Source organism: Ambystoma mexicanum, chromosome 2q (genome assembly GCF_040938575.1).
Source record: "Ambystoma mexicanum isolate Mex_15411 chromosome 2q, UKY_AmexF1_1, whole genome shotgun sequence".
Taxonomy (NCBI): domain Eukaryota; kingdom Metazoa; phylum Chordata; class Amphibia; order Caudata; family Ambystomatidae; genus Ambystoma; species Ambystoma mexicanum.
Window position 1 is genome coordinate 484,163,297 of NC_090924.1, and position 26,918 is coordinate 484,190,214.

General features: G+C 45.8%; 1 protein-coding gene across 2 annotated transcripts in view; it reads left to right on the forward strand.

Moving 5' to 3' along the window:
* Positions 1-5,256: 5,256 nt before the first annotated feature.
* The window catches only part of TTYH3 (tweety family member 3), a 646,372-nt gene continuing 624,710 nt past the window's right edge, over positions 5,257-26,918 (forward strand). The window contains exon 1 of one of the 2 annotated variants that reach the window (XM_069647607.1): positions 5,257-6,773. In XM_069647607.1, coding sequence (XP_069503708.1) covers positions 6,648-6,773 — 126 coding nt within the window. In that variant the 5' untranslated portion in view covers positions 5,257-6,647. The remainder of the gene's footprint in view (positions 6,774-26,918) is intronic. The other variant, XM_069647608.1, reaches the window with a different exon arrangement.

A 26,918-nucleotide genomic window follows, 5' to 3' on the forward strand; every position in this document is an offset into this window, starting at 1 on the left:
AAAAGATTTTTTTTTGGGGTGTTTTAAATATAAGCTCCTGGGCTTTGGCAGCGCCACGTGGCTCTTTGCTTCTGGAGTGGCTGGCTTTCTTGTTCATGCCTCTGAAAAAAAATAAAACCAATACAAAAAGAACAGGGGTTCCACAAGTTTAACACTTTCAGCAGTGACACTAAATAAGAAAGAATAGGAATACCAAATAATTTGTCTTTCTGGAATTCTATATAATAATTGCTAGATTCATTAACGGTTTATTTCAGGCACACTTCAGGGGGTGAGTTACTGATTTAGTCTGTTCTTAAACACCTCAACTCAGCCTTTCATCCTTCTGAGGTCGATAAATGAGTACCAACACAGGTTGGGTGATATTGTATGTATATTTGTTCTTTATAAATCGCTTAAGCATTAAGTGCTATATAATAACACATCATTATCATTTGGCCATGGACGTCTGCTTGTATTCACAGTAATTTGGTAATATGGGCCTATAAACACTGATCTTAACGATACATATGGCGATACATTCTTTTATGAAATGTATCTCACATTATAGTGATATCGTAGCCATAGTTTTCGTAGTGTACTTAGGAACAATTCTATGTGATGCCACTTCCTGTTTTGCCAGGGGGTGAACGGTTGTGTTCCATCTCTTCCTGTGATATCACTTCGGGATGGGGTCAAATTACATCACTTCCTGTGATGTCACCAGAGGGCAAGGGTTGTGTGATGTCACTTCCGCTACACCAGGCATGTTGGTGAAATGTCGTCCCTGGGGGCCAGAATTTCCTTGCAGACTTGCTGGGTCAGCAACTTTCACAGGCCCTGTTTGAATGATCCAAAAAATGGGTTGCTAGTTTCCCTCACCTATGAACTCACCAAATAGCTATGTGTGCATCAGACATATCCTCTCTGCTATCAATCCACGCCTTAAATACATTCCCAATGATATGCTATGATATGGTATGGCATTTATAACATGCCTATACACAATTGTTTGAAGGTGCGACGAGGCAAGGGAGGGGGAACAGAGGGAGGACAGACAGCGATCCAACTAGGCCAGGTGTCATTCAGATCGCGCAAGTGCATGGGAAGGGGGAGGGGAAAGTGCAAGGGAGAGTGGGAGGGGAAAGTGCAGTACATGGGATAATAGAATAACAATAAGTAAAGTACGGCCAACTGGCGCCAAGTGCAAGGGTAAGTGCAGACATCCGGTGTCAAGTGCTGGTAGTGGGACTTTAGGGATACAGAGACAGTGCCGAGTGCAGGGGTTGCCAGGAAGGCAGTGCAGGTGTGGGACTGGCGGTGGAGGGGACCTGGGCCCGAGATCAGAGGGTGGCCAGGTAACCAGTGCAGTTTCAACCAGGGGGCTCAGCATGAGAGAGTAGGAGAAAAAGCAGAAGCAAAGAGAAAGGTTTTGAAGTGCTTCCGGAACCGGAGATGGTTCACCTCAAGTTTCAATGAAGCAGGGAGGCTGTTCCAGAGGGAGCCCGCAGCCGAAGCGAGAGATCTACCACCAACTCGTTGCTTGGAGAAGCCACTAACCCTGAGGGAGTTGGAGACGGTTGAGCGAAGAGCTTGAGAAGGAAGATATTTAGGAAGAGAGAGTGGAAGGTATTGAGGCCCCAGGCTGCAGAAGGCCTTGTGGACAATGCAGAGGCTTTTGAACTTAATCCTCGCAGCCACTGGGAGCTAGTGCAGAGATTTCAGTCCTGGAGAGATACAATCCCTGGGCTTGAGGACAAGGACAAGTCTTGCAGTCCTGTTCTGGATAAGTTGCAGAAGACGGAGAGTAGAGGCAGGCAGATTCAGAAAGAGGCTGTTGCAATAGTCTAGCCTAGAGAGTACCAGAGATCTGGAGACAGTGAGCTTCTGGGGGAAGGAGAGGAAAGGAAGAATACCTCTGAGGAGGTGCAGCTGGTAGTGTGACTTCTTAGAGACGTCAGAGATGTGAGGAGAGAAGGAGAGTGTGGAGTCGAAGATGACCCCAAGGTTTTTAGCCTCACAGGTGGACGCAGGAAGAGGGCCAATTACCTATAATATTCCACTATCTACAGGGCCAGGCCTTAAGCCACAACCCCAACCTCTGACATATCCAATCCCTTCTTCATTAAAGTCCCTGAACTGTCTCCCAGTTACACAGGCGGCTCAATATATAATGCTTTGCATTGTACACAAATGCCTTTAGGATCGGTCACCAGCTTAGCTCTCCAGCAGTACTTCAAGTGGGACGAGGACTTCTGTGTCCTTAAAGAATCACAAAAGGGTCATGGCAAAGGGTCATGGCCTAAGAAGGGGGCCCGCTTAGTATCAATCACTCTGTGTTTTGTTACACTTGATATATGCAGCAACAACCTTGTAGCCTGTTGAGTGTTCACAACTCTTGCCATTGGACTTTGTGTATACCCAATGTTCTCATTACAAACCTTGATCTGTCTAAGCAAGCCTGCAAGTCAACGAAAAAAACTGAAAGGTTATGTTTCTTGCAGCTTTTTTAAAGCCCTTAAATCTTACAGCGGTCAACCTTGCATTTGCTTACAATATTGCCAAATAAGTGGGTTGAGGTGTAAAGAGAAAAACATATGCCAATGATCACACAATCTGGGCGGTGTGGGGAAGCTGGAATTGGTCTCCTGGTTCAAAGTGCCACATATTTTCCTAAACTTTCTGGAGTCATTGAGAGGGTTGCAGGGTTTGAAATTGAGATTCAATGAGCAGAAGCTAAAACCAGCTCCTGAGTGTCGGGCATCACTGTGATGGCAGGAGCTACCACAGGTGAACCAGAGCTGCTCCTTTAACTTTGTGTCCATTTTGTATGAATCATTGTGTTTAAATGTGTATTAGATGTGTTCTAATTCTTCTTTATTAACAATCTCAAATAATCAAAGTTAATGTCACATTTACATTTTTAGAAGGTACCAGTTGGCCCTAGGAGCCAAAGGTAGCTCCTAGATAGGGACGTCATTTAGGGGTTGCCAGGAGTCGCACTTGTTACCCCTGTAGTCTCCCTTGCTACCCCTGTTATCCCCCTTGCTACCCCTAAAAAATGGAAGCTCCTAGGCTGTGGCCAATGCCATGTGACTATTTGAACTATTTGTCTTTCTGGAATTCCATCCAATAACTGCTAGATTCATTAAAGCTTTTGTCATAGTGTACTTAGAAACAATGCTATGTGATGCCACTGCTGTTTTGTCAAGGGGTAAACTGTCATGTTCCATCGCTTCCCGTCTCTTTGGGGTGGGGTCAAATGACATCACATCTTGTGATGTCATCAGCGGTCAAGGGTCCTGTGATGTCACTTCCGCTACACCTGGCATTTTGGTGAAATTACATCCCTGCTCCTGGAGCTGATGGTTTCAAGCTAACCAACCAGACTCTACTATGCTAGAAGCAGGAGCTAAATAGCTCCCAGCTCCCCTCAATTTCGAAACCTGCTGCAGAGAAAAAGAATTCAACACATTATATTCAACACCTTCTTAGAGAATATGAAGAAAATACAGGATAGGATTCTGAAGAAAAACAATGGAAATTGTTTTCTGAGTGGAGTAAAAAATAAACACAAATCAGCACATGTATTGCCTTTTTTTGGCTCTTGGAGGTGTGATGAGCGGAGCCCCTAGCGGCACCCTGGATTGCCCATGAGCAGCAGGGGGGCAGTGTCTCTGGAAGACAACGGGAACCCATCCAGGAAATGCGGGGAGGCGAAAAGGATAGCTTTAGACTACAACTACGAGTGGGAATTTGGCCAGAAAATATGGGACCCACTGGATACCCACCAGGAAGGGCTTGTTGTAGCTTTGCCAGGTAGGCGGTCTGGCCCACTTACAGCCATGCACTCCAGGTTATTTCTACCTTACCATCTGACTCCGCTCCACGCCTGATATCAGAAAGAACCATGTTTCTTACAAGCAAGGCAGAAAAAAAACACTTGGAAGGTCAGAGTCTTTGTGCCCAAGGTTCTTTCCTCTAGAATGCTCTCCCGATTTACCAACAACCTAAAGAAGATTTTTTAGAAGTCCAGAATCTCTTTGAAGAATCATCTCTTTCAAAAGGAAATCAAAACTCTGAAACTGCTTAAAATAAAATCCAGTGACATACCTGCCAACATGCCCCAATGCATTCTGCGGGTGCTAGTCTAGTCCGGGGTTTCACTTTGTATTCTAGTGCATGTAGTCATGGATGTCTTTCATAATAAACCCAGAACTACAAGTCCCAGAATCCAAAGTGAAACCTGGGCTAGCACCTATCGAATGGAATGGAGCATGTTGGCATATGTTTAACTGAACACAATTCATTAAGATTCGATTGTCTTGGTAGGTGAGACCCCTAGAACCTGACAAGTACTTTTAACTACCAGTTCGCTTATGGCCTAATTTGTCACTATACTTACAAGGTTGCAACAATTTATGTGGGTACAAGCATGGGTGACAACTTTGATTTTTGCTGCTAGAGCAGAACCAAGTTCTTATTTCCGACATGGGGCAGAAATGCCCACACTGAGCGGGGTGAGAGATTGGACCATATACCCAGGTCAAAGCAGCACACCACGCAAAAAATCCATACGATTTACAGGTAGGTATAAGCATATTATATCACAACAAAAATCGCCTAACCTGCTGAGTGACCTTTGCAGCATTCTACTTTAGGATGCCATTATTCTCCCAAGCAGTCAAACAGCGTTGGCATGACCTTCACCCACACTCCCCCAATTCCATGGCTCAGGTGATGATGGGGTCACCTTTCGACTTTGAAGTGAGTAGCACTTGCTAATTTGGCAAGATGCATGCTAACATTTCACCAACAAACCAGAGCCAGGAGAGGAGTCAGACCCCTGCTTTTTTCGTTTTTGGTTGCAGAATCTCCGCGGGGGGGGGGGGGGGCAGGAGTGTCACCCCTCCCCCTTTCTCCCATAAGCTCTAGAGTCTCGCGTCTAGAAACACTTGTGTACAGGCGTGTTATAAATATACCATTTCATATCATATCATATACTCGGCGCATATTGACTACAAAACTGAATGGGTGCCCACTGCCGACCAGTGCGAATATGTATACACCACTTTGTGGGCCTCCTAGAGAATAGCTCGAGTGTGTGCGCGCGTTGGTATGGTTGACAACTTGTGTTACATTTGTGGCAAAAAGGAGGGTGCGGAGCGAGTGACCTAGAACGCCCCATGTATCCGTTTGGCAGCAGCAAAAGAAGGGAAGCCCCGGTGTGGCCGCGCTGAGGGGCTGGTTGGGAAAGGAGGCGGCGGGCTCGGCTCTGGGGGAGGGAACCAGAGGCGGGGCCGCTGGAGGAGGCAGTGTCTCCGGCGAACAAAGCTTAGGCAGCAGCGGAGAGGTCGGCAGGCAGCTGCTCACCGGCCTGGAGAAGCCAGACCGGCGGACGGAAGAAGCCTTGGGGGGCTGGGCCTGCGCCGGAGCCCGTCTTTCCCTCGGCGCTTCGTTGTCCTGGGCGCAACGCAGGTCAGAGCTGGGCCATTCCGTTTTATCGTCTCCCGCACCCACATCGGGAAGGTTGCACCGGGGGTCGCACTGTGTGGCGCCCACCCGCCTACCCACGCGACGAGTCCCGGAGAAATGAGGGCAGAGGAGCCCGGGGGAGAGCTGCCCGCCCCCGAAGGCAGATCCAAACCCCTACCACCCGCTAGCAGTGGGGAACTAAGGCAGACGCTGCTATCCGAGGCCTAGACGGGGCCACAGCCGAGACCCCCTTTGCCCCCACCGTCTGACAAAACCACTCCGCCCCCCATTGTCTGAGAGCCGGCTTCTGCATCCTTTACACAGGCCAAGCTCGGGTCAAAAGGCTTAAGCTCCGCTCCGTCTGAAATCCAAGGTGGCTGACACCTCTCTTAACCGTCCTGCAAGGGTCTCTGAACACACCCACCCGCAAAACAAAAACACATTTTTAGACTGACAGCCAGCGGCACTGTCACCCTATCCTCCTATCACCGTGAGAGCCAGGTACATTAGCACCGACCTGTCTCGCCCAACAATACGAAAATACAGGGTCTCTTTCTCGCCTCCACAAAGAGAACACGGAATAGCCCATACCTATTCTGCAACCCTCCTATCCAAAAACACCCTTCATTGACATCCAAGTTCTCACCCACCCACGACGTGCCGACCCCTCTCAATTTAGCTATAGATTGTACTGAATGCTAAACTGCAGTCTCATGAATGGAGCCCAGACAATCCTGAATTTCCCTTCACCAAACTGGTGTCCTTACCTACACAACCCATGTGATAACAGCCTGGAGGATCTGAATTGTGTATCCCGTAATTCCAATCCACCAAACTGACCCAGAAGGAGGGGCTGAATATTGGAACTCTTCCATCCGACCCCAAGTCTTGCAACGAAGGAGCCCTACCTATGTTGGGCATATCTTCCCGACCCCCGAGGCTGGCATTTTAATCGAGTATCCAGAGACGCAGGACTCGGAAATTGGAATAGAGGGTCTGTGGCGGTTGTTATGGGACTTTGAGCCGCCATACTGGTTTTGGAGCAGGAGATGGTGCGATCCATGGGTGGGCTCCAGAGTTTTTGAAACCTGCTGGAACGGGGTAAGGTGTCCCTCTACCCGCTATTATATCCTCAAATTACCTCAGGAGGTGCACCTGCACTTTAAAGGAAACGGATCCCAGAAGGCTTGAGGATGTCTGCAGTGGTGAACTACGCTCCTCCCTGGTGGGTGAACCTACTTCATCGCCTTCCCCACATTAACTTACAGTGGGAGACCATCAGCGGGGAGTTCCGTCCCGAGAACACGGAATACCAGCAGGTAAGCAACCCATTTGCAACTTTTGAGAAGATCGAGAAACATGGAGCATTCTATCTTCTGGTGCATCTTCCAATGTATCCAGCAATTGGCCCTCTGGAGCGGTCTCTTGCGCATGTCGCGCTGTATACCCGGACTAGCCTATAGGGCAATAGGCCCATGGCTGAACCAAAAATGCAAAATGCTGGTGTTGGCCAGTTTTTGGGGTCAAGGTGGGCCACTTTTTTGGCCAATGTGGACCAGTCTGATGAGTTACTTCACCATGCGGCTAATAGTTTTGATCAGTGTTACTAAATAAATATTCTTTAAAATGCTCAATTTGAATCACATTTTACCCCCAAATCCCTCTTTGGTACTATCCAAACCATGTCACAAAAGGAATGAATTGCCATTTGCAACTGTGGGACACTTTTTCACTGGTGCCCGAGACAATTTTATGGTCCAGTCTATAACACCAAAAATAACTACGTCATACTTGTTGTGTTAACACTGTATGCCTTCTTTTATGCCATGTGGGTGCACTCATGCTTTTGTGGGGTCTTCAGGGGCATAGAATTTGGCTCCCTGCTGATATTGTGCTGTATGAGCAGTGATTCAGACAAAATTGGCAATTGACCACCCTTTTGTTAATGCTTAATAAAGCTTGTTCGCTTTTGATTAGCAATTCCTTCTTAAAGCGCATCAGCCTCTTGTGAGGAACAGCGCCTTTGACATATTTAATTTTCAGTACCTTAGTTTAAGTGCTTTTCCGAGCAAGGTTTGAACATTTAGCTGTAGAGGTTGCCAGGAATTTCAATATTTTGGCAAGCAATTGTTTGTTCCCAAACGGTCTTGTAATGGCTAGCAGTATTGGGCAGGTCGCTGGTCTCTGCCTTTTATGGTGTTTGGCTCTCGCTTTGGCAATGATAGTGTTCTCAGAATCCCAAGGGTCAGGAAGGGATCCTTCTGCCACAGTGTCTGTACACCTTATATAGGGAATGATAATGTTAGTTGTTGGAGCACCTGATGAATGTTACGGCGTGGTGGAGAGATGGACCTGGTTCTGTCCACCGATCGATAGCGCAATGAGCCTACCAACTCCACTCCCTCCCTTTCCCAAAAAGTCAGGAACATGTTGTCTCACTTTTTATTTGGTCTTTCTTGCTTTTCATAGGTCTCTGTGATGGAGAATGCAGAGTTTCTAGCTATTAAAGTCGGATTTTGAGGGTCAAGGGCAGTTGGATTTTGAGGGTCCAGACAGAGCAGCAGAACTGAGCAGTGCCATGTTGCCAAGGATGGCCGCTGAGGAAGAAGGAACATTGGTGTATAAAATGAGGGATGATCAAGACGTTGTTTGGGTGAATCGTTATTTCCAGAGATATACGAGGTGGGATTTTTGCTGGAGGGATGGAGGGGAACAGAGATGCCAGATGACCCCAGTGGCAAGAGCTTCCGGGTTGAGGTGATGTCATTATAAGGCTGATTTACAGTACACAGGTGTTGAATGAACCTATGTTCAGGACAGTTTTCTCGGCCTTTCGGCCGTCAAACATTTTAAATGAACGTGGCTCTCTTTCTGTCGGATTCTGAATGTATGAGTCTGTCGGATTCTGAGTGTATGAGTGGACCTATGTTATATGGCCTCTGGTTTAGTGTTCATACGTGCGTGCAAGTCTACTCCTATCCAGCCTAATCCCGAAAACCTCAACCATTCGAATGTACAAACCAAGAGCACACCTCCTTGCTCTAGTCTCTATTTATGTGGCCGGCCTATAACTTGCAGGCGCACAGATGTACGTACCTCGTGTGCTAATCGGTGCCCTGGATGTTATTTGTTGTGCACTAAACACAGAAGAAAGTCTGATCCTACCGAAGTATGTTCACCTTGGAGACCAGGGCCTCGCAGGGGACGTCCAGTCTTGATCCACAATGTTTGCCTTTTTTTAAAACATTTTTTTTTTTTCACAATTCTTCTCTGAGACTTCAAAACATTGTGGTTGTGCTATTAGCGAGGAGACATTAGGATGGCTTTTGCATTCCTGTCCAAGCAGGCTTTGGGGGAGAAGTAGCCGTGCAAGCTTTCCTTTTGGAGGTACCTTGTCGCGCGTCAGCCTGTTTGACTGGTACATAGGCGTTTATTGCTGTAGCAAACCACACATTTCAAAACAAAGCAGGCCCTTTACATTGGCCGAAATGTACAGCCTGTGGCACTAAGTGATCGAACTGGCCCCCAAAACTGTGGGACGGCCCTATGAGCCGGCCTGACCCTTCCTGTCAGCGAGGTCAAAAAAATCAAGGCAGTCTATTGACAGACAGGGAATGCAAATTAGTTATTTGGCAGTAACAGCAAATCTGTTTGTCGCCTTTATGGGATTAAAGGTGCTTATTTTGTTCCAAGTATTTGGAAAGCCTTGTCCAAATACTCCTCGTCCCATTGCCTTCTGTTATGCACTGCCCGCTTCTTTGGTAGATCTCCAGAAGCAGAATTCCTCCAGCGGCAGCTTGCTCACCATCATTTGACCACTGGTTTGGGATTTTCTGTTTTCTTGAATTGTGTGAACTAGGTGGTTACTCTGTGAAGCTGGGATATGACTGGCTTTATCAATCTTATATTTCATATACAATGGCTATAGTATGCCTATTCTGAGCTTTTGATGATGGGTCATGATGCAGTCGAAGTGGTGCATTTTCAAAAACGTCTCAGAAGACATTACTATACTACATGGTTTCTTGTTAAATAATTTGTGATGTTAAATTAATGAGTGTGTGGATTTACCATCCTTGGTCTGTTTCTTGGGTCCATACTGATCAGCGTTGACAGGTTTTTTGAGCTCTGAAAAGGCTTAACTGTTCCAAGCTGTTTAAGGTTAATCCAGCCATATTGAACATCTTGATTGACAAACGGTGAGCCTAATAGTCTACTACAGTGTGTAGTAGGCAAACCAATCACGCAGAAGTCTGCCTCCTCTTTAGAGAAAAGGCATGGTCCATTAAATCACAGGGCTGTAATCTTGGCTTTCCAGATGTTACAACTCCAATCAGACCTAGCCAGCATAGTTAAATGTGGCTTATCATGGAAGTTGTAGTTCAAGCACCGGGGGAAGTGCATGTTGCGGATCCTTGGCCTAGATCCAAGTTAAGGAATTTGCATGAGTTCAGGTTTCATGTATCTATTGTTTGATGTGAAACACAATGTCTGGAAATGTAGCCTCTGTGTGTCCTTTGTTTGTTTGGTGCTCTTCTCCCAGCGCTGGGTGTACTTGGTGTTCTGTCTGTAGAGGTATCACTCAGGATTTTATGAGAAAAGAGTTGTGGAGGGTCGACTCTGGAACTTGAAGACCTGGCTTCTTGTCGGCAGATAAAATCATGAGTGATACCTCTACGGACAGAACCTCTGCACAAAGAACACCAAGCCCCACATCCTCGGAATGCTGTTCTTCCTGTTAAGTCATCTCGGTTTGATGGGTTTAAAAGAGTTTGAAGGTTATTTATTTATCAAGCGCATATCCACTGGTAAGGGGAGGAAGTGGACTGAATAAACTGCATCTGGGCGCAGATGTTTGTACATTCTGATCATTTGAGAAATCATGTATAGGAAAGAATAGACAGGAGACAATTATTTTAAAAAGGTACATCTTGAGGTCTTTTAGAATTAAAAGATCGGAGTCAATCGGTCCGAGAGAGTGTATACCAAAGGCGAGGCCCCAGAACCGAGCCCCACCTATCATATCTATGAGCAAAGCAGGAGGCATATACCACTATTGGGTGGTGATTTGAAGATCGAAGAGATCGGGCTGGGAGTTGAGGTTCGATTTTAGCAGTTAAATAGGCTGGGGCCAGTCCATTAAGACATTTAAACACAAACACAGAAGAGAACCTTAAAAAGTAATCTCTGCTTTACCGGCAACCAGTGGAGAGACCTGCAATATTGAGAGATGGATGTCGATTTTGGGACCTATTCAATCTCGCACTGAAGAGATTAATGCAACTTGTTACGCGCATGTGGACCTGCGCAGGAATGGTATTTACGGTTCTACTTGGAACCATGCACATTAGTGGCTGAATGTAAATATTGAAAAGTAACTGGGACGAAGAGAAGCCCAGGGGGACTCCGCAAGTAGCTGGGATTGGGTCAGAAAAATAGAATCCAATCTTGACCAGTTGAGTTTGGTTGAAAAGATGTAAACCATTTGAAGTACTTCTGGGTTGCATGGGCACCTTCCATCTGCCTGGACAGTAATATTTCGAAGTCGATTGTATTGGATGCTGCCAATAGGTCCAGCATAATCAACTGGGGGAAAGCACCCTCCTCTGCGAATTTCAAAATGTTATCCCATACTTAAGCGCCCTTTTCGTTCCATCAGATGGCTTAAAACCAGACCAGAGAAAACATCCAGCAGCGGGTTCTTTTCCACAAATGTTTGCAACTGTGAGGCGACCACCTTTTCCAGGATCTTGGTTGGCCATAAAAGACCAGCAATGGGGCAATAATGTGGACTGTATTATGTTTTGTTTTCAACGAGGTGTCAACACAGAGGCTTTCAAAGCCTTAGGACCTTGCGAAATGGAAGAGTTAAATTCACATCAACTATTGGCCTGTTGACAAGCAAGGTTGGCTGAAAGAGAATCATAAGAGTCAGTTTCAGTGCTAATAGGAGTAAGAGTCTTTCTTCTGAAGAGACCGGGCAAAAAAAAAACCCCTGCAGATCTAATTAGTTGCCATAGGGGTCTCTTTCGGTTGGGAATGTGTAGAGGCCAAAAATGAGTAATCAATATTACCTCTAATCATGGTAATTTAGTTCAAAAAGAATGAATTGACCTCCTTCGCTAGCTTTAATGTTGGCACCAGTTTGAAGATGAACAGATGACTTTATTTAGTGTTTTTTAAAAAAATTATAATCATATATATAATTTTTTATTTTTTATTTTTTTTAAATGTAGTACATCCTGGAGCTCGTTGGGTTTATTGATAGCCGTATTGATATGGTTCTGTAAGTTGAATTTGGCAGAAAAGATGGCTCTTTTTAGGGAGTATGAGCAGCCCGGGAAAAGCAAAGGGAGGCAGAATCTCAATGTTTCTCTTCAAATCCCCCATAACCCCGAGTCCTGCTTCAGGGCTTGAAGAGTGGCAAAGTACCAATTTTGAGAGGATTATAAAAACCATACCTAGATTTAATAAGAGCAATGTGATTACAAAAATTGTGCAACTCATTCATATTGGATAGGTAAAAACCTTCACATGCAAACTAATACTGACGAGAGGTCTTTCCCTCTAGTTTTGGCTAAATCATTGAGGCTATGAGAAAGTAACTGGTGGAACAGGCATCTATAGAGGTTGTAAAATAGTCTTTTTTTTCATCACAAAGATTCTGGCGAAATGACCTGACCAAGAGATTGCTATTGTGTCAAGGTACATAACCTTCGGGCCTCTAAGTCGAGGTAATGCCCTCAACGATGAGGGTGAAGATACAAGCAAGGGAACATTGCTTGCGTGAAGTGATTTAGTTAGTTTGATAGTGTCAGCATGATCTGAGACTCCAAACCATATATTAAAATATCCTACAATAAGGAGCCTACAGTAATTGTGGACTTTAGTGGCTAAAAATTGAGTTTATTAAAAAATAAATGCCAGCAGGTTACAATAGGGGATCAATGAAGATGCAAATCAGAGCTGCATCATCCCACCACTGGGACTCAAACTTAGCAAAAGATAATACAGGGGCAACGGCATTGGTCTTGGAAGCAAGACCGCGCGGAGCAACAGAGGTTCAAATCCCGGATCCGCGCTTAGAAACCGAACTCGGATACGGTATTAGGCACGTTATATAAAAAAAAAAATGAGAACAGCCAGATTTAAAAACCACAGCCATTTCCCCCACCCCATTCCCCCCCCCACTCCTTATGATTAGGGGGCACCAATAAATTAATGACAGAGGTAGCAAACCAGTTTTCAGTAATAGAAGCCAGGTGCATTTTGTTTGATTTTTAAAAAGAAAAAAAAATCAGCAAAAGCCGCCAAATTGTTTACGACAGACCATGCGTTGACTAGTGCTGAGCGAATGTCGTGCACAGAGTGATGTAAACACTTATTGGGTGGGAGGTGTGATAGAATTGCAAGGAGTTCTTTGGATAGCATATTGCCTGGTTTTAGTCAGAGACCGGAGAATAAGAACAACACCATTTTTATAGAAGGATAACAGTAGGTCTCTTGTATAGGTCCTTTATGACTTAAAATAATTAGGGTGAGAGTGTTACCTTGGTAACTGAGGTAAGCGGACCAAATAAGCAGGGTTACCCGCCGACCGTCGAAGCTCCTGCGCCGATGCGACCCTCTTGAGGCCTGCGCTGTCTGAAAACGATGCACGAGAGCAGCGTCGCGTGAGGAAGTCGGGAAATGTATAGGCTGAGTAGTGTGGGTTCACCTTGCTGCTCTTACCAGGTCCCTACCTAATAATAAATTACAGACAACTTTGTGTGTATGGAAAATTTGTAGGCCGTAGGAATTTATTTTCTTACAGAAAATCCATTATAACAAATCATTACATATACATATGCTTTTGGGCACATTGTGTCCAGTTCCGAAGCCGCTCAAGGCTCCTTCTTCTGAGTCTTTGTTATCCCTGAGCCTTCGTTCCTGGGCACATGCCGCCACACCTGTGTGGGTGTCTTTTACGCCCGCTCAGGTCCCCCCCAAAAGCCCTTTACCTACAGCCTCTTGCCTGAAGTGCCCTAAAATGTTGTCGGAAAAAAACCCCATCCCAACCTTTGATAGGTGCACTCCATCTTGGTGAAACATGTCCGGGTTGCTCCGGTGTAAGCCATGTCTTATGAAATGTAGACCTGTACTCTTGCAGTACTTCTCTACTGATTTATTTAACTTCTTTCTCGCTATCTCAATTGCGTGTCTCTTTTGTGCCCCATGCCAGATCCTTCTAGGTATTATTTCTGACATAAAAATCTCTGTCTTCCACCAGCTGCTAGCCAAGCTATGCAGTGACTCACAGATCTCTCTTTGCAATTTGCCCCTGTTCGTGCTCACCAGATCGTTCCCCCCTAAATGTATAACCAGGTACTCGGTGGGGGGGCGGTGGGGGTGGTTCCCTGAAACCTATTAAGTCCGCTAGCCTGTCGTGGATGTCCACCCAGTGCATCCCCGGGTGGCCCCACCATGACATAATTGTGTTCCTGAAATGTAATCCTTGATTCATCTCTTCCAGCCACCTGCCTGCCCGGGTCACAAAAGAGTGCCCCACTATCCAGGCCGATTTGTAGGGTCCGACCTCTGTGGAAACGGGGGAGATAAATATCATATCAGTTCCTCCCTTATGTATCTCGTAAAACATTGCGACTTCCATCCCCCAATTCGTTTCACCCCCTTCGTTCCCAGGCCACCCACCCACGCAGAGGTTGCTGCCTCTATCCTGAAAGAGTGTGTCCCAAACTCGGCTGGATCCCATCCCGCCTTTGCCACTGCCTGCTTCAATACCGCCTGAAACTGAAACCTGCTAAGCGCGCGGCCGTCCCTACGTATCAATAACCGCCCGTCAATTTCTGGTCGCAGATCTAAAAATTCCCTGGTGATGCATCTGGGACAGTGGTCCTTCTCTCTGATGCAATTGAGATCTATCGCTCTCCCCCTCCCTGTTTGGTCTGTCTTAGATTTCCTTAGCATTATTGACATACCTTTGTCGCCCATACTGATGTCTTTCCTTGCCAGGCCGTCTCCTGCCATCTTATTCCTGGCCACCAGTTCCCCTATTCTGAAAGCCCCATAGTACGCTAGCGCAAATGCTGCCCTGAACAGCGCAGTTTCGTATGTGCTGCTGCATGTATTTGGTAGCACTTTCAGTAAAATTATCAACTTCCCAAAATTGACCGGCCTTCTGCTATCTGGCTTCTTCCCCTCTAGCTTCGCCCATCCCCTTATCGCATATTTTATCTTATCGCTGTCAGTCGGGTCCGGTATGCCCGCCACTTTTGCGGTATATGCCACCGCCGCTAGGTGCGCTGCTGCCCAGCTTTTCTTTTTACCTTTGGCAAATGCCCCTTCCAGAAATTCACAGATTTTTGCCGTCGATATTTTTTCCACCACTTTTACACCTGTTTCCAACAACACATCTTTTACACTCTTTGCGTACTGCTTACCCGTCTTGTATGTCACGGCATTCCTGGTCAGCTTGTCGATGACCCTTTCCTTTTTCCGCTCTTTTTCCACCACTTTTGAGTCGGCCTTGGGGCCAACCGTGCTTTCCTTTCTAGTGCCTTCAACGGGACCCATGCCTTTCGTGGCGTGGGCGTCTTTTCCTTGTCGGCGTCTGGTCTCTGCTCCCTGAATCTCTCCCACTGAAAACGAGAGATTGCATCAGCCACCACATTTTCTTCCCCTGCGATATGCCTCGCCTTTATGCATGTATTTAATTTCAGGCTTTCCAGTGTGATTGCCCTCATCAATTCCAACACTACACTGCATGATGCACTTCCCTTGTTTAACACATGCACTGCTGCCATATTATCCGACCATACCGCCAACTCCTTATTGCCTAGCTCCTTCCCCCATGCGCATAACGCGACCCATATCGGGAAGAGCTCTAGTAGCGTTATGTTCCTTGTCCATTCCGCCACCTGCCATGATTCAGGCCACTCATCTGCACACCATTTTCTCCCCAGTATTGCTCCAAAACCAAAGCCACCGGCTGCGTCAGTGAATAACACTCTTCTACCTTCCTCGTTCACTGGCGAGCGCCATATCACTGTACCCCTGAAGTTCACCAAAAATTCAGCCCAGACTTCTAAGTCTCTCTTGATTTCCCCCTCCTAGCCTGACCCTGTGGTGCCCTTTGGTAGCACCTCTTGTCTTCAGCTCGATCCTTCTCTGGAACACATTTCCCTGCGGTATGACTCTTCCTGCGAAGTTCAGTTTCCCTGCCAGTGCTTGCAATTCCTTCACGGTTGCCTTGTTTCTTCCTCGTAGCTCCTGTATTGTCTTGAGTAGCTCCGTCACTTTGTCCTCTGGGATCCGACACCTCCCCTTGTTCGAGTCGATCTTTATACCTAGAAATTGGATCACCTGTGTTGGTCCTGTCGTTTTCTCATCTGCCAGAGGAATGCCCCACTCACTCGTTATTTCTACGAATTTGTCCAGTGTTGCCTTGCACATGTCTGCCCCTTTGGGGCCGACAAATAAAAAGTCATCTAGGTAATGCACCATCATGGACTCCCTCATCTCCTGTGCCACTGCCCATTGTAAAAATGGACTCACCCTCTCGAAATATGCGCAGGAGATGGCACAACCCATTGGGAGGCACTTGCCGATGAAGTATTCCCCCTCCCAATGCATACATAGCCATTTATGTGATCCGCTGTTGACTGGCAACAGGCGAAATGCCGATTTAATGTCTGCTTTCGCCATCCATGCCCCTTCCCCTGCTTTTCTGACCAATTCCACTGCCTCTTCGAAATCTGAATATGTTACTGTTGCTTCGCTCTGAGCGATGCCGTCGTTCACCGAGGCCCCCGGGGGGTAGGATAGGTGGTGTATCAACCTGTATTCCCCTTCCTCTTTCTTCGGCACCAGCCCTAGCGGAGAGCACAAGAATTCTTCAAAGGGTAGGGCCATGAATGGGCCCTCCACCCTCCCTAGTTCTACTTCCTTCCTGATCTTCTTGGTCACTATCTCTCTGTTTTCCATTGCTGATTTCAGATTCCTGGGAATGTCTTGCGCTCCTTGGCCGGTGATCGGGGTAATCTCGGAGCCACTTTTCCATTCTCTCGATCTTTACTGGCGTGGCCCCTTTCCTGCTCCAGTTCTTATTTCCGTGTCTCGTCTCTTCTGCCGCTCGGAGCTGCGGCCCTTGTGCACTTGGAACTGCTGTGGTCGCCTTTGCATCTCTCGCATTTGTGGCTGAATTTGCACTTCCAACCCCAGCTGCATGGTACCCCTTTTTCAAAGCTCCTGCATTACCCTGGTTCTGTTCGAGCTGTACCTAGGTTCTCAAAGCACACACCTTGTGTTGTTGGGGGCAGGCTGCTCTGCCATCCTCTCTGTGGCCCGTAATTTCCGCTCTGAAAATTCCGTTCCCTGTATCTGTAGTAACTGGAGTCGTATCTTCTGTTACTAGCTCTATAATCTGTCTTGTAATCGCTCTGGCAGTACTGCCTTCTCTGCTGCCCACCTGTATTCCGCTCCTTGGAATCCCATTTTTCTTTCAGCACATTAAAAATGTAGAGGTTAAAGTTTTCCTCGTCCCAGCCCATGTCCGGGAAGCAGTCCATCTCCTTTCTGAATTCATGGTCGTACTCTAGCCATGCGTCCCCACCAAACGCTGCGTGGACCTTCAGCACCCTCTGTTGATAAGCAACTAACGCTACCCCGTCCTCCGGGAATTTCTGTAATATGATTGTTGACATTATGGTAAAGGCCGACATCCAATTATCGAAGTTCCTAACTACTGGCCCCTTTTTGAGTAAACCCTTTTCGTCCTCCTTCATGTCTTCGACTGCTACATTCATCCCCCTTTTTTGGCAATCTAATAATGTAAATATATCGATCAACTCCTTTCTCCACATTTTTTTCCTTTACTTTGTCATTTATGTACCAGGCCATCGCTTTCATTGACCTGCCCTGTGCGTCTTTACCCATGGTTGGCCTGCCATATTTCGTCATGAGTGGTGCCTCGTTCTCTACTGCTGCCGCCGTTTTTGTTGCCCCTGCCCCTATGTTTGGACCAACCGTCGCGCTTTGCAGCGTCACTACAATTGGCGCTCCTTGGGGCACTGGGACTACTGGTGTCCCTTGCGGTGTCGGGACCGGAACTTCCTTGGGCTCAACTGGTGCCCCCTGTGGGGTAGGGACCGGGGCCTCTTTGGGTTCTATCCCTGCCCCACCTACCCCACTCCGCTTTTCCTTGCTCACCACTCCTTTCCACTTTACCCAAGCCTTTAGATGATCCCTTTCTTTATCCTCACTGCTGGTTTCCTCTGACGAATTTCCCAACCATTCTTCCCTGCTTTTCTTCCCCCGTCTGCTCTTCCTGTCGTTGGTTCTGGGCGACTTACCCGAAACCGTGACGCAATTTTTTTAACATCTTTACTATTTTATTCCCAACATTATTATTCACAGTACCTTTTCTTTTTATCTTTCCTCTTTCTTTTGATCATCGTCTCCTCCTCTGTTCTTCCTGATTCTGCTCTCCCCATCTTCTGTCCTTGTGGCACTTCTTCCTCGCCTTCGCTGCTGCTGTGTTCAATGAACAGTAGGGGGGATGCTGCCTTCGCCCTTTCTTCTTTCTGCATTACTTCCAGCACCCATTGGGCTCCATACTCCTTCTCCGCTTTTCTTGCCCATTCTGAGAATTCTCGGGCCCTCTTCGCTCTCCCATCTGCCATCCTTCTCATCTGAATTCTGTCGGTCCCGCTTCCGTTTGGCAACTGCAACGACTATCCCTCTCACTCGCTCCGGTGCCGTCTCGGTTGCCGCGTTAGTCTCAAGCGACGAACGCTGTATAACATGCGTGAACCCGCAAGAGCTCCGCTTATTGAAGGGTTGAAAGCGGGTGAGCCCGCAAGAGCAAACGTTTTTCCTTTCCCTTCTCCAGGTACCAAGAGTCTACCCGAGAGAGGTGAGCTCTTACCTGGTTTGTGCCGTTTCTCTTTTCCCAGGCTTACTTATACCCCTCCGGCCTTTTGTTCCTTCTTGGGGGCGGCCGGGTTACCCCCTGACCTCCTGTTGTTATATTTCGCACCTACCCAGGTGCTGTTTCCTGCCCTTCCTCGGCCTTTGTTTCTTGTGGCGCCATTCGGACGCCCCTCCCTATGCTTTTGCGCCATTTTTCCCCCCCACCCCGCGCCTAAACTCCCAGACCCTCTATCGTTCCGCATTTCATGCGGCCCGGGGCCTGGGTCAGTTCCCGTGGCAAGACGATATGCTAAAGTGCAACATGTGACATCAAATACAATGCTATTTATAAACTCTTCAATTATAGAAGCCCATACAACGCATTTAATAATGGGGAGTAAGTAGTTATGTCGAACGAGAAAAGGATTGTTACTTCATTTGTAGTTAGGTGGTGAAACAAGGCAGAAGCAAAGTAGCAGGAGATGTTGGCGCCGACGCGACCCTTTTCAGAGATGTTGCACCATTGCAAAAGTGGGTGTATTTAGAAACAATAGTGCACAATAGACTGTACTTACACTAGACATGCGAGTAGTCTCTATAAATCTATCCCTACGCAAATATCACTTGAAATATAGCAGCTCGTTAAGTAATTTAAAGCATGTCGTTTGCCATCCAGGTAAGTATTTTTGTATTTGTATTTATTTTATTTATAAAGCGCACCAGGTCCGAGGGCATCCGGGCGCATCACTTGGCTACAACATGGTGAGAAGCGGAGCATTACATTAAGTTACAATTATATACAGTTATATACATAAAGCAAGTACACAGTAAGCAGATACCTATATACATGAGGTGAGGCTAGCGGCTGTTGCAAGGATGGTGGTTGACGAGTGGACATGGGCGCGTCTTGGGTGGAGAGCCAGATTTTGATCAGGTTTTTTAATCTTTGGAAGGAAGGTTCCGCTCTTAGCTCGTTGGGACGCGAGTTCCATAGTTTAGAAGCCATTACTGGGATACTGGTCCTGGCCGATCTTTGAAGGTTGAAGCGTGGTATGGATAGGCAGTTAGTCTGAGCAGTTCTACTGGGTCTGTTTAGTCTAGTAAATCCATCGATTTCACATTTTTATTCATGTTAAACCCTGTATAAAAGAGGACAATGCATTTTCTGCTCGTGTAATAATAATAATAATGATAGTAATAATGAAAAGGAAACTAATAATGAGGATTTTAAAAAAAAAAAAAATGCTACAGCATACTTTGGGGGTAGCATGTTGTTGTTATTGGCTAAGGTTGCATGTTCGTTCGCAATTACATCGTTTTGTTTGACTCGTCTTTAAAAATGAAGGGAGCAAGATTAGTAATAACGGAGTAAACCGGGTGTAGAGTAGTTGGGGTCGTTTGTTAGATGGAACGCACACGCAATTCCTATTCATGGCAGAGTTCCGTTTTGAAGTCTATATAATGGCTTGGATTTGTTGAGTGTTCTAGTCCTCGGCGGCAGATGCAACAACCTTGATTGCTTGGGCCAACGGCCACATATGAACTAAAGCTGAGACATGTTAGGATGTACGAATATTTAGAAGAGATTATCGCAAATGCGGGGCTCGGGGTACATTGCTCAGGGATCGTCATTGGGTGTCCCACAGCAGCTGTAGTGGTGCTCGGTTTCCACAGTGCTTGGTAGTCCCAAAACCTGAGCACACTTTCGTTAATGTTTTTTTGAAAAAATGTGTTTCCCCCAAAATGGTGGTTGTTTCTTCTTCTTGAGTCTACCTGCATTTCTTGGTGTTGGGTGTCCTAACCCACGTTTGAGCTATCATGCTGCAACATTTGGTGCTGTGGGCTTAGAAAATCCAAGATGGCCAAAAAGCCCACATGTGCGCCCGAATCCAGGAGAACCACGCAGTTTGTGCACACTAAAATGGTTGCCTAACTTGCCACCCACCAGTGCGAGCAGGATGGGCTGGGGTGCCATGAGTGGAATGGGTGCCAAAGGTAAAACGGCAGCGCCGGTTAGCTCAAAAACGCTTTAAAATTACCTTTGGTTTCTCTGAATGCCAGCTCAAAATGCCTATTTTCAAACATTGCAACACATCCAAAAATCTCACTGAACACCAGCGGACATCTGGCAGAATGAAGTATGTGTGCATACTAAATCTGGGAAGTTGAAGAGCCCCAAAACAATGTTCATAACAAGACTGGCTGAGCTCTGCAGGTCTGCAGCAGCCTAACTGAAACTGGATTTAAAACTACCAAAAATTGAAAATGTTTAAATTAACTGAGTGACCTACTTTTGAGTGTCACATAGTTTGTCACTGTTAAAATGTCATAGTTTTGAACTTAGAATCAGCATTCTAGCTGCATATGTAAAAATTGTCTTGACTTAAACTGGGGAACAAAAAGTGACATTTTATCTGAAACCTGGCTTAATGAAACTGAATTCTGCCTGACATCTACCCCCACAGGAGTTAAAACCTGCTCAGCCACTCTTCCCCTTGACAAAAGGAGTTGTCACCTCTCTGATTAGATTAGGGGTGGAGCAGCTACAGGGAGTTGAACAAAGGCCTGTCCTGGGCCCAGGCAGATGGTTTATTAGGGTGGTCGTAAATGGCTTCCTTTTGAACAAAGCCCATGCTTGACTCAGGCAGATGGTTTATAGGGGAGGCCGTAAAATAGCTTCCTCTTGGCAGAAGCTGGGAGGGGCAGGGTCTCTGAGCTTGGCAGAAACTGGATAAACTGGTTTCTACACCATGTGACCTGAAAAGACACACCCCTGTTGGCCAGAATATGATTTTAAGAAAGATGTATAACTCATGGTGCAGACTTGTCAAAATTATCTAAATGATACCATAATTCTTGTGATTTTTCTGTGCACGTTTTAAGACGCGTTGGGAATTTGTGTGATGTTCTGGGGCAAAACCCAGCTATTTATTGACCCCACATACTCTGTGTTTAAGCTAGAGACATGGGAATTTACTGGAGTATGTATGGACAGGCCGTGTATATGTGTATAATTTTTAATGAAAAACCAATATTGCAAAACCAGTTAAACGCAAAATGTTGCCATTTCTGAATGCAAGCCCCCAGGAAGAGCAGCGTTTGAACAGAGTATACCTCATGTGATATGTGATGGGTGCATGTCATTTCAAACCACTGTGTATCTATGAAATATGTCTTTAGGTCAAATATAGATTTGTGTGTAATGTGACAGGGGAGTATCCTTTCTGCAAGCCATTAAATGACATCATTCTGACACACAATCCTACTCTCCAGTGAGAACACAAAGAATTCTCCAACCTATCAGAACTCTGAAGGGGTTGGGCCTAGAAAGCTAGCCTCTCCACCCACTTTCAAAACACATAAAAAGAGACTGCTGGGACAGGTAGAGAGATTCAATTCCATTTGCTGCGGAGCATGCTGACCGACGACTTCACATCCAGAGATCCAGACTTCAAATCCATCAATCTCCAGAACCTGTAGCAGTACCCAGAAAGCAGAGCAGTATCCAGAATCCAGAGAGGCTAGACCAGCAGAGCAGAGCTGATCCAGATCACTGTGAAGTGCTGAGACCAGAACCGGAGTCCAGTCCAAAACCTGACCAGATCCGTGGCGAGGCATATTTCTAAAATATATTGTGAGTACCTAGCAGAACTGTGCAGAACCAATCTTAGTTAAAATAATCTAATCTAAACTATTTTAATCTAACCAGAACTGCCTCCTAGAAGTTGTCACCTGTCATTTTTAAAAGCTGTCATCTGTCATTTTCTAGCTGCAAGCTGTAACCTGTCGCTTTGAACTTTTAAAATTTCAAATCCGAAAAACAACCTTCACAAAATCGTTCATAACTCTGTAACCGTTTGGGCTAGGAACTTGGTTTAACTTTCCTCTGAAAGCTTAGAATCTTACCTTTCCAACAAGCCTAGAACCGACCTTTCTCCGCAATCACGATTCACGCATTCGCGAATTTTGCCACGATTTGCGATTTGGCCCGATTTCTTTATGTAAAAAACAGCAGCTTTTGCCTGAACTGCTAAAATTTCGTTTGCCTCTTAAGAACCATCCCTGAATCATTGCTAGAGTGAGCCTGAACTCATATTAACTAGATACCACTCACCCTGAACCTACTGAAGGCAATTAAAAGCATTTTCGGCATATTTCTCACTGCATTGTCACCATATTCAAAGCATTTTGCCTGTGTTTCAAAACTCCTATTTGTTGTATAAACTGCTGAGGGGGAATTGAACTGAATTCTATTTGATTGCATTTCTAAGAACTGTGTGCTCTCATCTTCATTTCCTTACATTGCATAAGGGGGGGGGAGTGGATTGCCAGAGAAAAGTGATTACATTGTTTTGTTGAAATCATATTGAGTATTTTCTGTATTGCATTTTCATTCAACATTGCATCCATCTGAAACTAGATAAAGCATTCTCTACCACCTTATTCTTCTGTTCCTATTCCCAAGCGTGCTACCTCATCCTTTATACTACTCCTGGGTAATCAAATCAGTTTATTAGTAGAACATTACCCATTGTTGTTAACTGCTCATGTTCTGAAGTGTGATATTAGTTATTAATTTATTATAAGTGTGATATATATTGTTTACATTCTCAAATAAACCGTTTAAACTTGCAAAACAGAACTACTTCTTGGCTCAGTGGGGCAGGGGGGTTCCAAGAGAGGGGTGTTACATAGGGGTAGTCATCCAGAACTCATGAACTGGACATAAAGATATATCAATAAGGGTTTCCATTCAGTATCCCAGACTAGGCATTGACTTAGCTGTAGTGCTGGATTGAATCCTCTTACATTGGCCAGTGATTGGCCGTTGGCAATACAAAATGGTTCTTAGAGGAGCCAATCACTGGTTTCCTACTGGTCCTGCGGCAGGTTTCTTTCATCTCTTCTGTCCCGAGGTGGTGCTTCTGGGCTTAGGTTTGGTGTATGATCTACCTGGCTCTTTGATGGACTCCTCCAAGTGCCAGGTTAATACCCATTGATTTGTAATACACATACCTGCAACACTTTTACCTCATTTGCACCATGACATTTATTTGTTTTTGTTATGACTATTGGGTGGCACTGAAGCGCCACATATAAACCAAAACTATGGCATTGGAGTATGGCTAGGAGGGAGATGGCATTGACACATTTAGTTATTTACCCACCCATTGACTGCCATGACCATACTAGTTTATATGTCCATTCCCACCAACTACCTGCCCCTCCCAAAACACATCATCTTGGCACTTTAAGCTAGCTCTTCGAGCAGTAACATTTGTGCTATAAAGATCCACACGTGTTATTTCTAAGCAGTCTTCTAAGGGCTAATGGCTTTCCTGTGCCTGTAAATGCAGAGCTGGTGTAAAAATAAATGTCTTGACCAAGTATGCCTTCAGCCCATTGATTTATATGTGTTGGCTGCACTGAAGTCCTTTTTTTATAAACCAGTATTGACGGAGCCATGCTTTCTGCCTATCGGTATTTGATAGGCATATGCCAGGCACTGCTGTCGTATGCACAGGCACCCACACTAGTTTCCACCTGTTGCCATCTTTTGGCCAGTTGGTGCCATTATGCTAGTGCCTGGTGCATGCCTTTCTCCTTCCTCCGTAAAAGCCAAGCCTGTTGATGTTCCCAGTGCTTGTTTTCCTTTGCACACACGCCCCTAAATATTGGGTTCCATCTGTCACCACAGCTGGCACACCTTCCCATTCCCACCTCTACAAGATTCAACCCACTTACTTATATTCCAATTTACAAATATCCTGTTTAATGCTTAAGACAGCAGAGATATTTTGCTTACATTTGCTCTACAACTGTCCTTCCTTCACCATCCGAGCCTTGTTTCCTCTCTAATTCTCCTCCTTCGGTCATTCAAAAGAGTGTTTCAATGGATGGCACAAACTTCCTCACCTTGGTAGCCCAATGAGTGCAGGGCCTTGCTCTCCTTGCCCCCTTACCTGCGTTGTGTAAGGTATTGCATTGTAGCATGTCCACGGTGTCTTCGGCTGATTCAGAGCCATGCTACTCGAGGTAGGACCACCTGCTCCAAAAGTGACAAATTACACTTCAATTTATTTGTTCGTGTTCCCAATGGACGAGCATTGGTGTTTAATATCCGCCAGAGCCTACTTCCACAAACGGAAACATTTTGATGTTTTTCTTTACCTGACCTCAGCCCTTACTTACTCCTGGATGCCCACAGGTTAAGGCGTTTGGCAGTGGCGAATGATCTATGTGAATACTGCAAATATTTTTCTGCGAATCACCAAAATGTTGAATTATGTTCCCCGCTCCATTTCACTAATATATATATATATATATATATATATATATATATATATATATATATATATACAGGGGGAGACCCCCCCCGCTGCTCCCCCACATGTATTATTTACTTTATCCCCACCTCACACACATATGAGTTGAAATTGGGATGTCGAAATTTGACATTGTTGCATTCGCAGTAAATGTATGCGCAGTGATGGGTGTATACTATCGGAGAGTATGTGGCTGAAAGCCATGTGAGAGAGTAGCCCCCCCCCCCTTCACCCCCTGTCTTCTCCGCGGGGTCTCGTTTACAACTGTCGCAGTACCTGGGGAGAAGGCGCCTGCCAATCTGGAGTGCTGGAACATGGGCAAATCATGAAAAAACATTTGACCGCAGCCATATTCTATTGTCGGCCAATTGCCCTCAGGACTATTTGGCATGGAGCAACTACTGGAAAGACAGGTGTTTTGTGATGAGAGCTGTAATAGCTGCGTGGACAGAGCAGGAGAGAGTGACTAGTTGCCCCTTACGCAGGGCGTCAGAAGAGGATTTAGTACGTTTGTACGATTTTTTTGCCCAGAGTATGCTACCATTAGACGGAAAATGAAGAATACTCCCCGGAGTCCAGCCCCCGCCAATGCTGCGCTACACTTTTTTTTCTTATTAATGGTGGAATCCCCTCGCATTGGGTGAGCCCTATTCTCTTATCTGCAAAGTGCCTTCAATTTTGGACAACATTATATGAAACGTGCAGGTTAAATTAGTTTTCTAGATTGTTTCAAACGCTCATAAACAAGGATGTGTGATGGAGGTAGTGACTGGCTCCCTCTCTCCTCCTTGTTTCATTAAAAAAAATACTTTTAAATCTGGTGTGACTCTACTTAGGTGGCCAAGCTATGTTTTAATGTTTCTCTTTTTATTGTGACCCTTTTTAAGTATTGTTTTATTTATTTGTTTGTGTTTTGTATTAATTACAGTCGAATAAACCAGTTTCCTTGGTATGATTCAGCCCACGTTCCTTTTAGAGCCTCCAACTCTCAACCATGACCTGGTTCTCTTCTTCCTCTTGCCCGCACCTACTCCCACCAGGTCTCTCCGTCTCCAAATAACAATGTTTCTGTTCCTCACACCACAGGTCCCTACTCCCTGGCCCAGTGTATGTCTCTTTAGCCAGTAACGGGGCCTACACTATAGAACATGGAATTGAGGCTCCTCTTAGAGGCCAGCCTTTCATTTAGTTGACGTTGATCATCTGTGACCTCCTCTTGCCACAGGTATTCATCTATTTTTTTTTTTTTTTTGTGTGGTGGGGGGGGGATTTTAATCCTTATTAGCACTTCAGGGGCTATACACTATGTGATGATGCCAAAAGCCCTTGCCTGGCTCTCTTCTGCACTGGTGCTTGTAATTTGGGGCTCTGGGCCGTTACCTGTCAGTGAAGCCCGCAGTAGAATTCATCTGTAAAAGAAGCCCAGTGAGCAGCCAGGTGTTCCTTCAGAGACCATGCCAATTTCCATGGCACAGCCAAAGGAGAGGAAGAGGTTAAAATGAAGGCAAGGGAAAACAGACTTGCAGCACTCCACCCAATTCTCCTGTAGTGTTGCAGCTGAATTAGTGGGGATGCCCTCTGTTGCCTTGACTTCAACAGCTGAATCTTCCTAATTTCTTGACTCAGAGTTTGGAAGGGGACAGGTGGGGACACAGTAGTGGTTGACTCTCCACCTACAGCCCCTGCGGTTACTGAAAGACGGTTACAGAGAAAGTGCTGGTTTTGTGTCCGAACAGTGTTTGTAACTCTTCCAGTGCACTTTATGGTGGGAAATGGAACATCACGCAATTTTCCCACAATAAAGCTCCCTTCAACGTTCACTGATGCTTCAGATTAGTTTGACATAGTCCATGCTGGAAAAGCTTACTGAAACAAATAGGGGGTTCAGAGCCTTTTGGAAGGCGAGTAGTGGTGGTTCTTTTGATCTCTAAAGGGTGCTTTACGTGGAGCACTACTATTGAGGTAGGAGTCACGCAACTGGCTCCTTACAGAGGTGTTGCATGTTCAAGGATTACTCAGAAGGTTTCACAGCATATCCAATGCTTGATGAAGCAGGAAGTTGTCAGTTCTTTGCAGAAGTGCGAAGGGAATTGGTTTGGAATTTCATGAGTTTGAGCTTTGGGCCTGAAGGGTTCTGCCACCGATCTGTTGTACTTCATTGGGGCATATGAACAGCTGTTTTAAGGATGCTTCTCCTACACATCTGGGAAGAAGGTCGGTACCATTTTG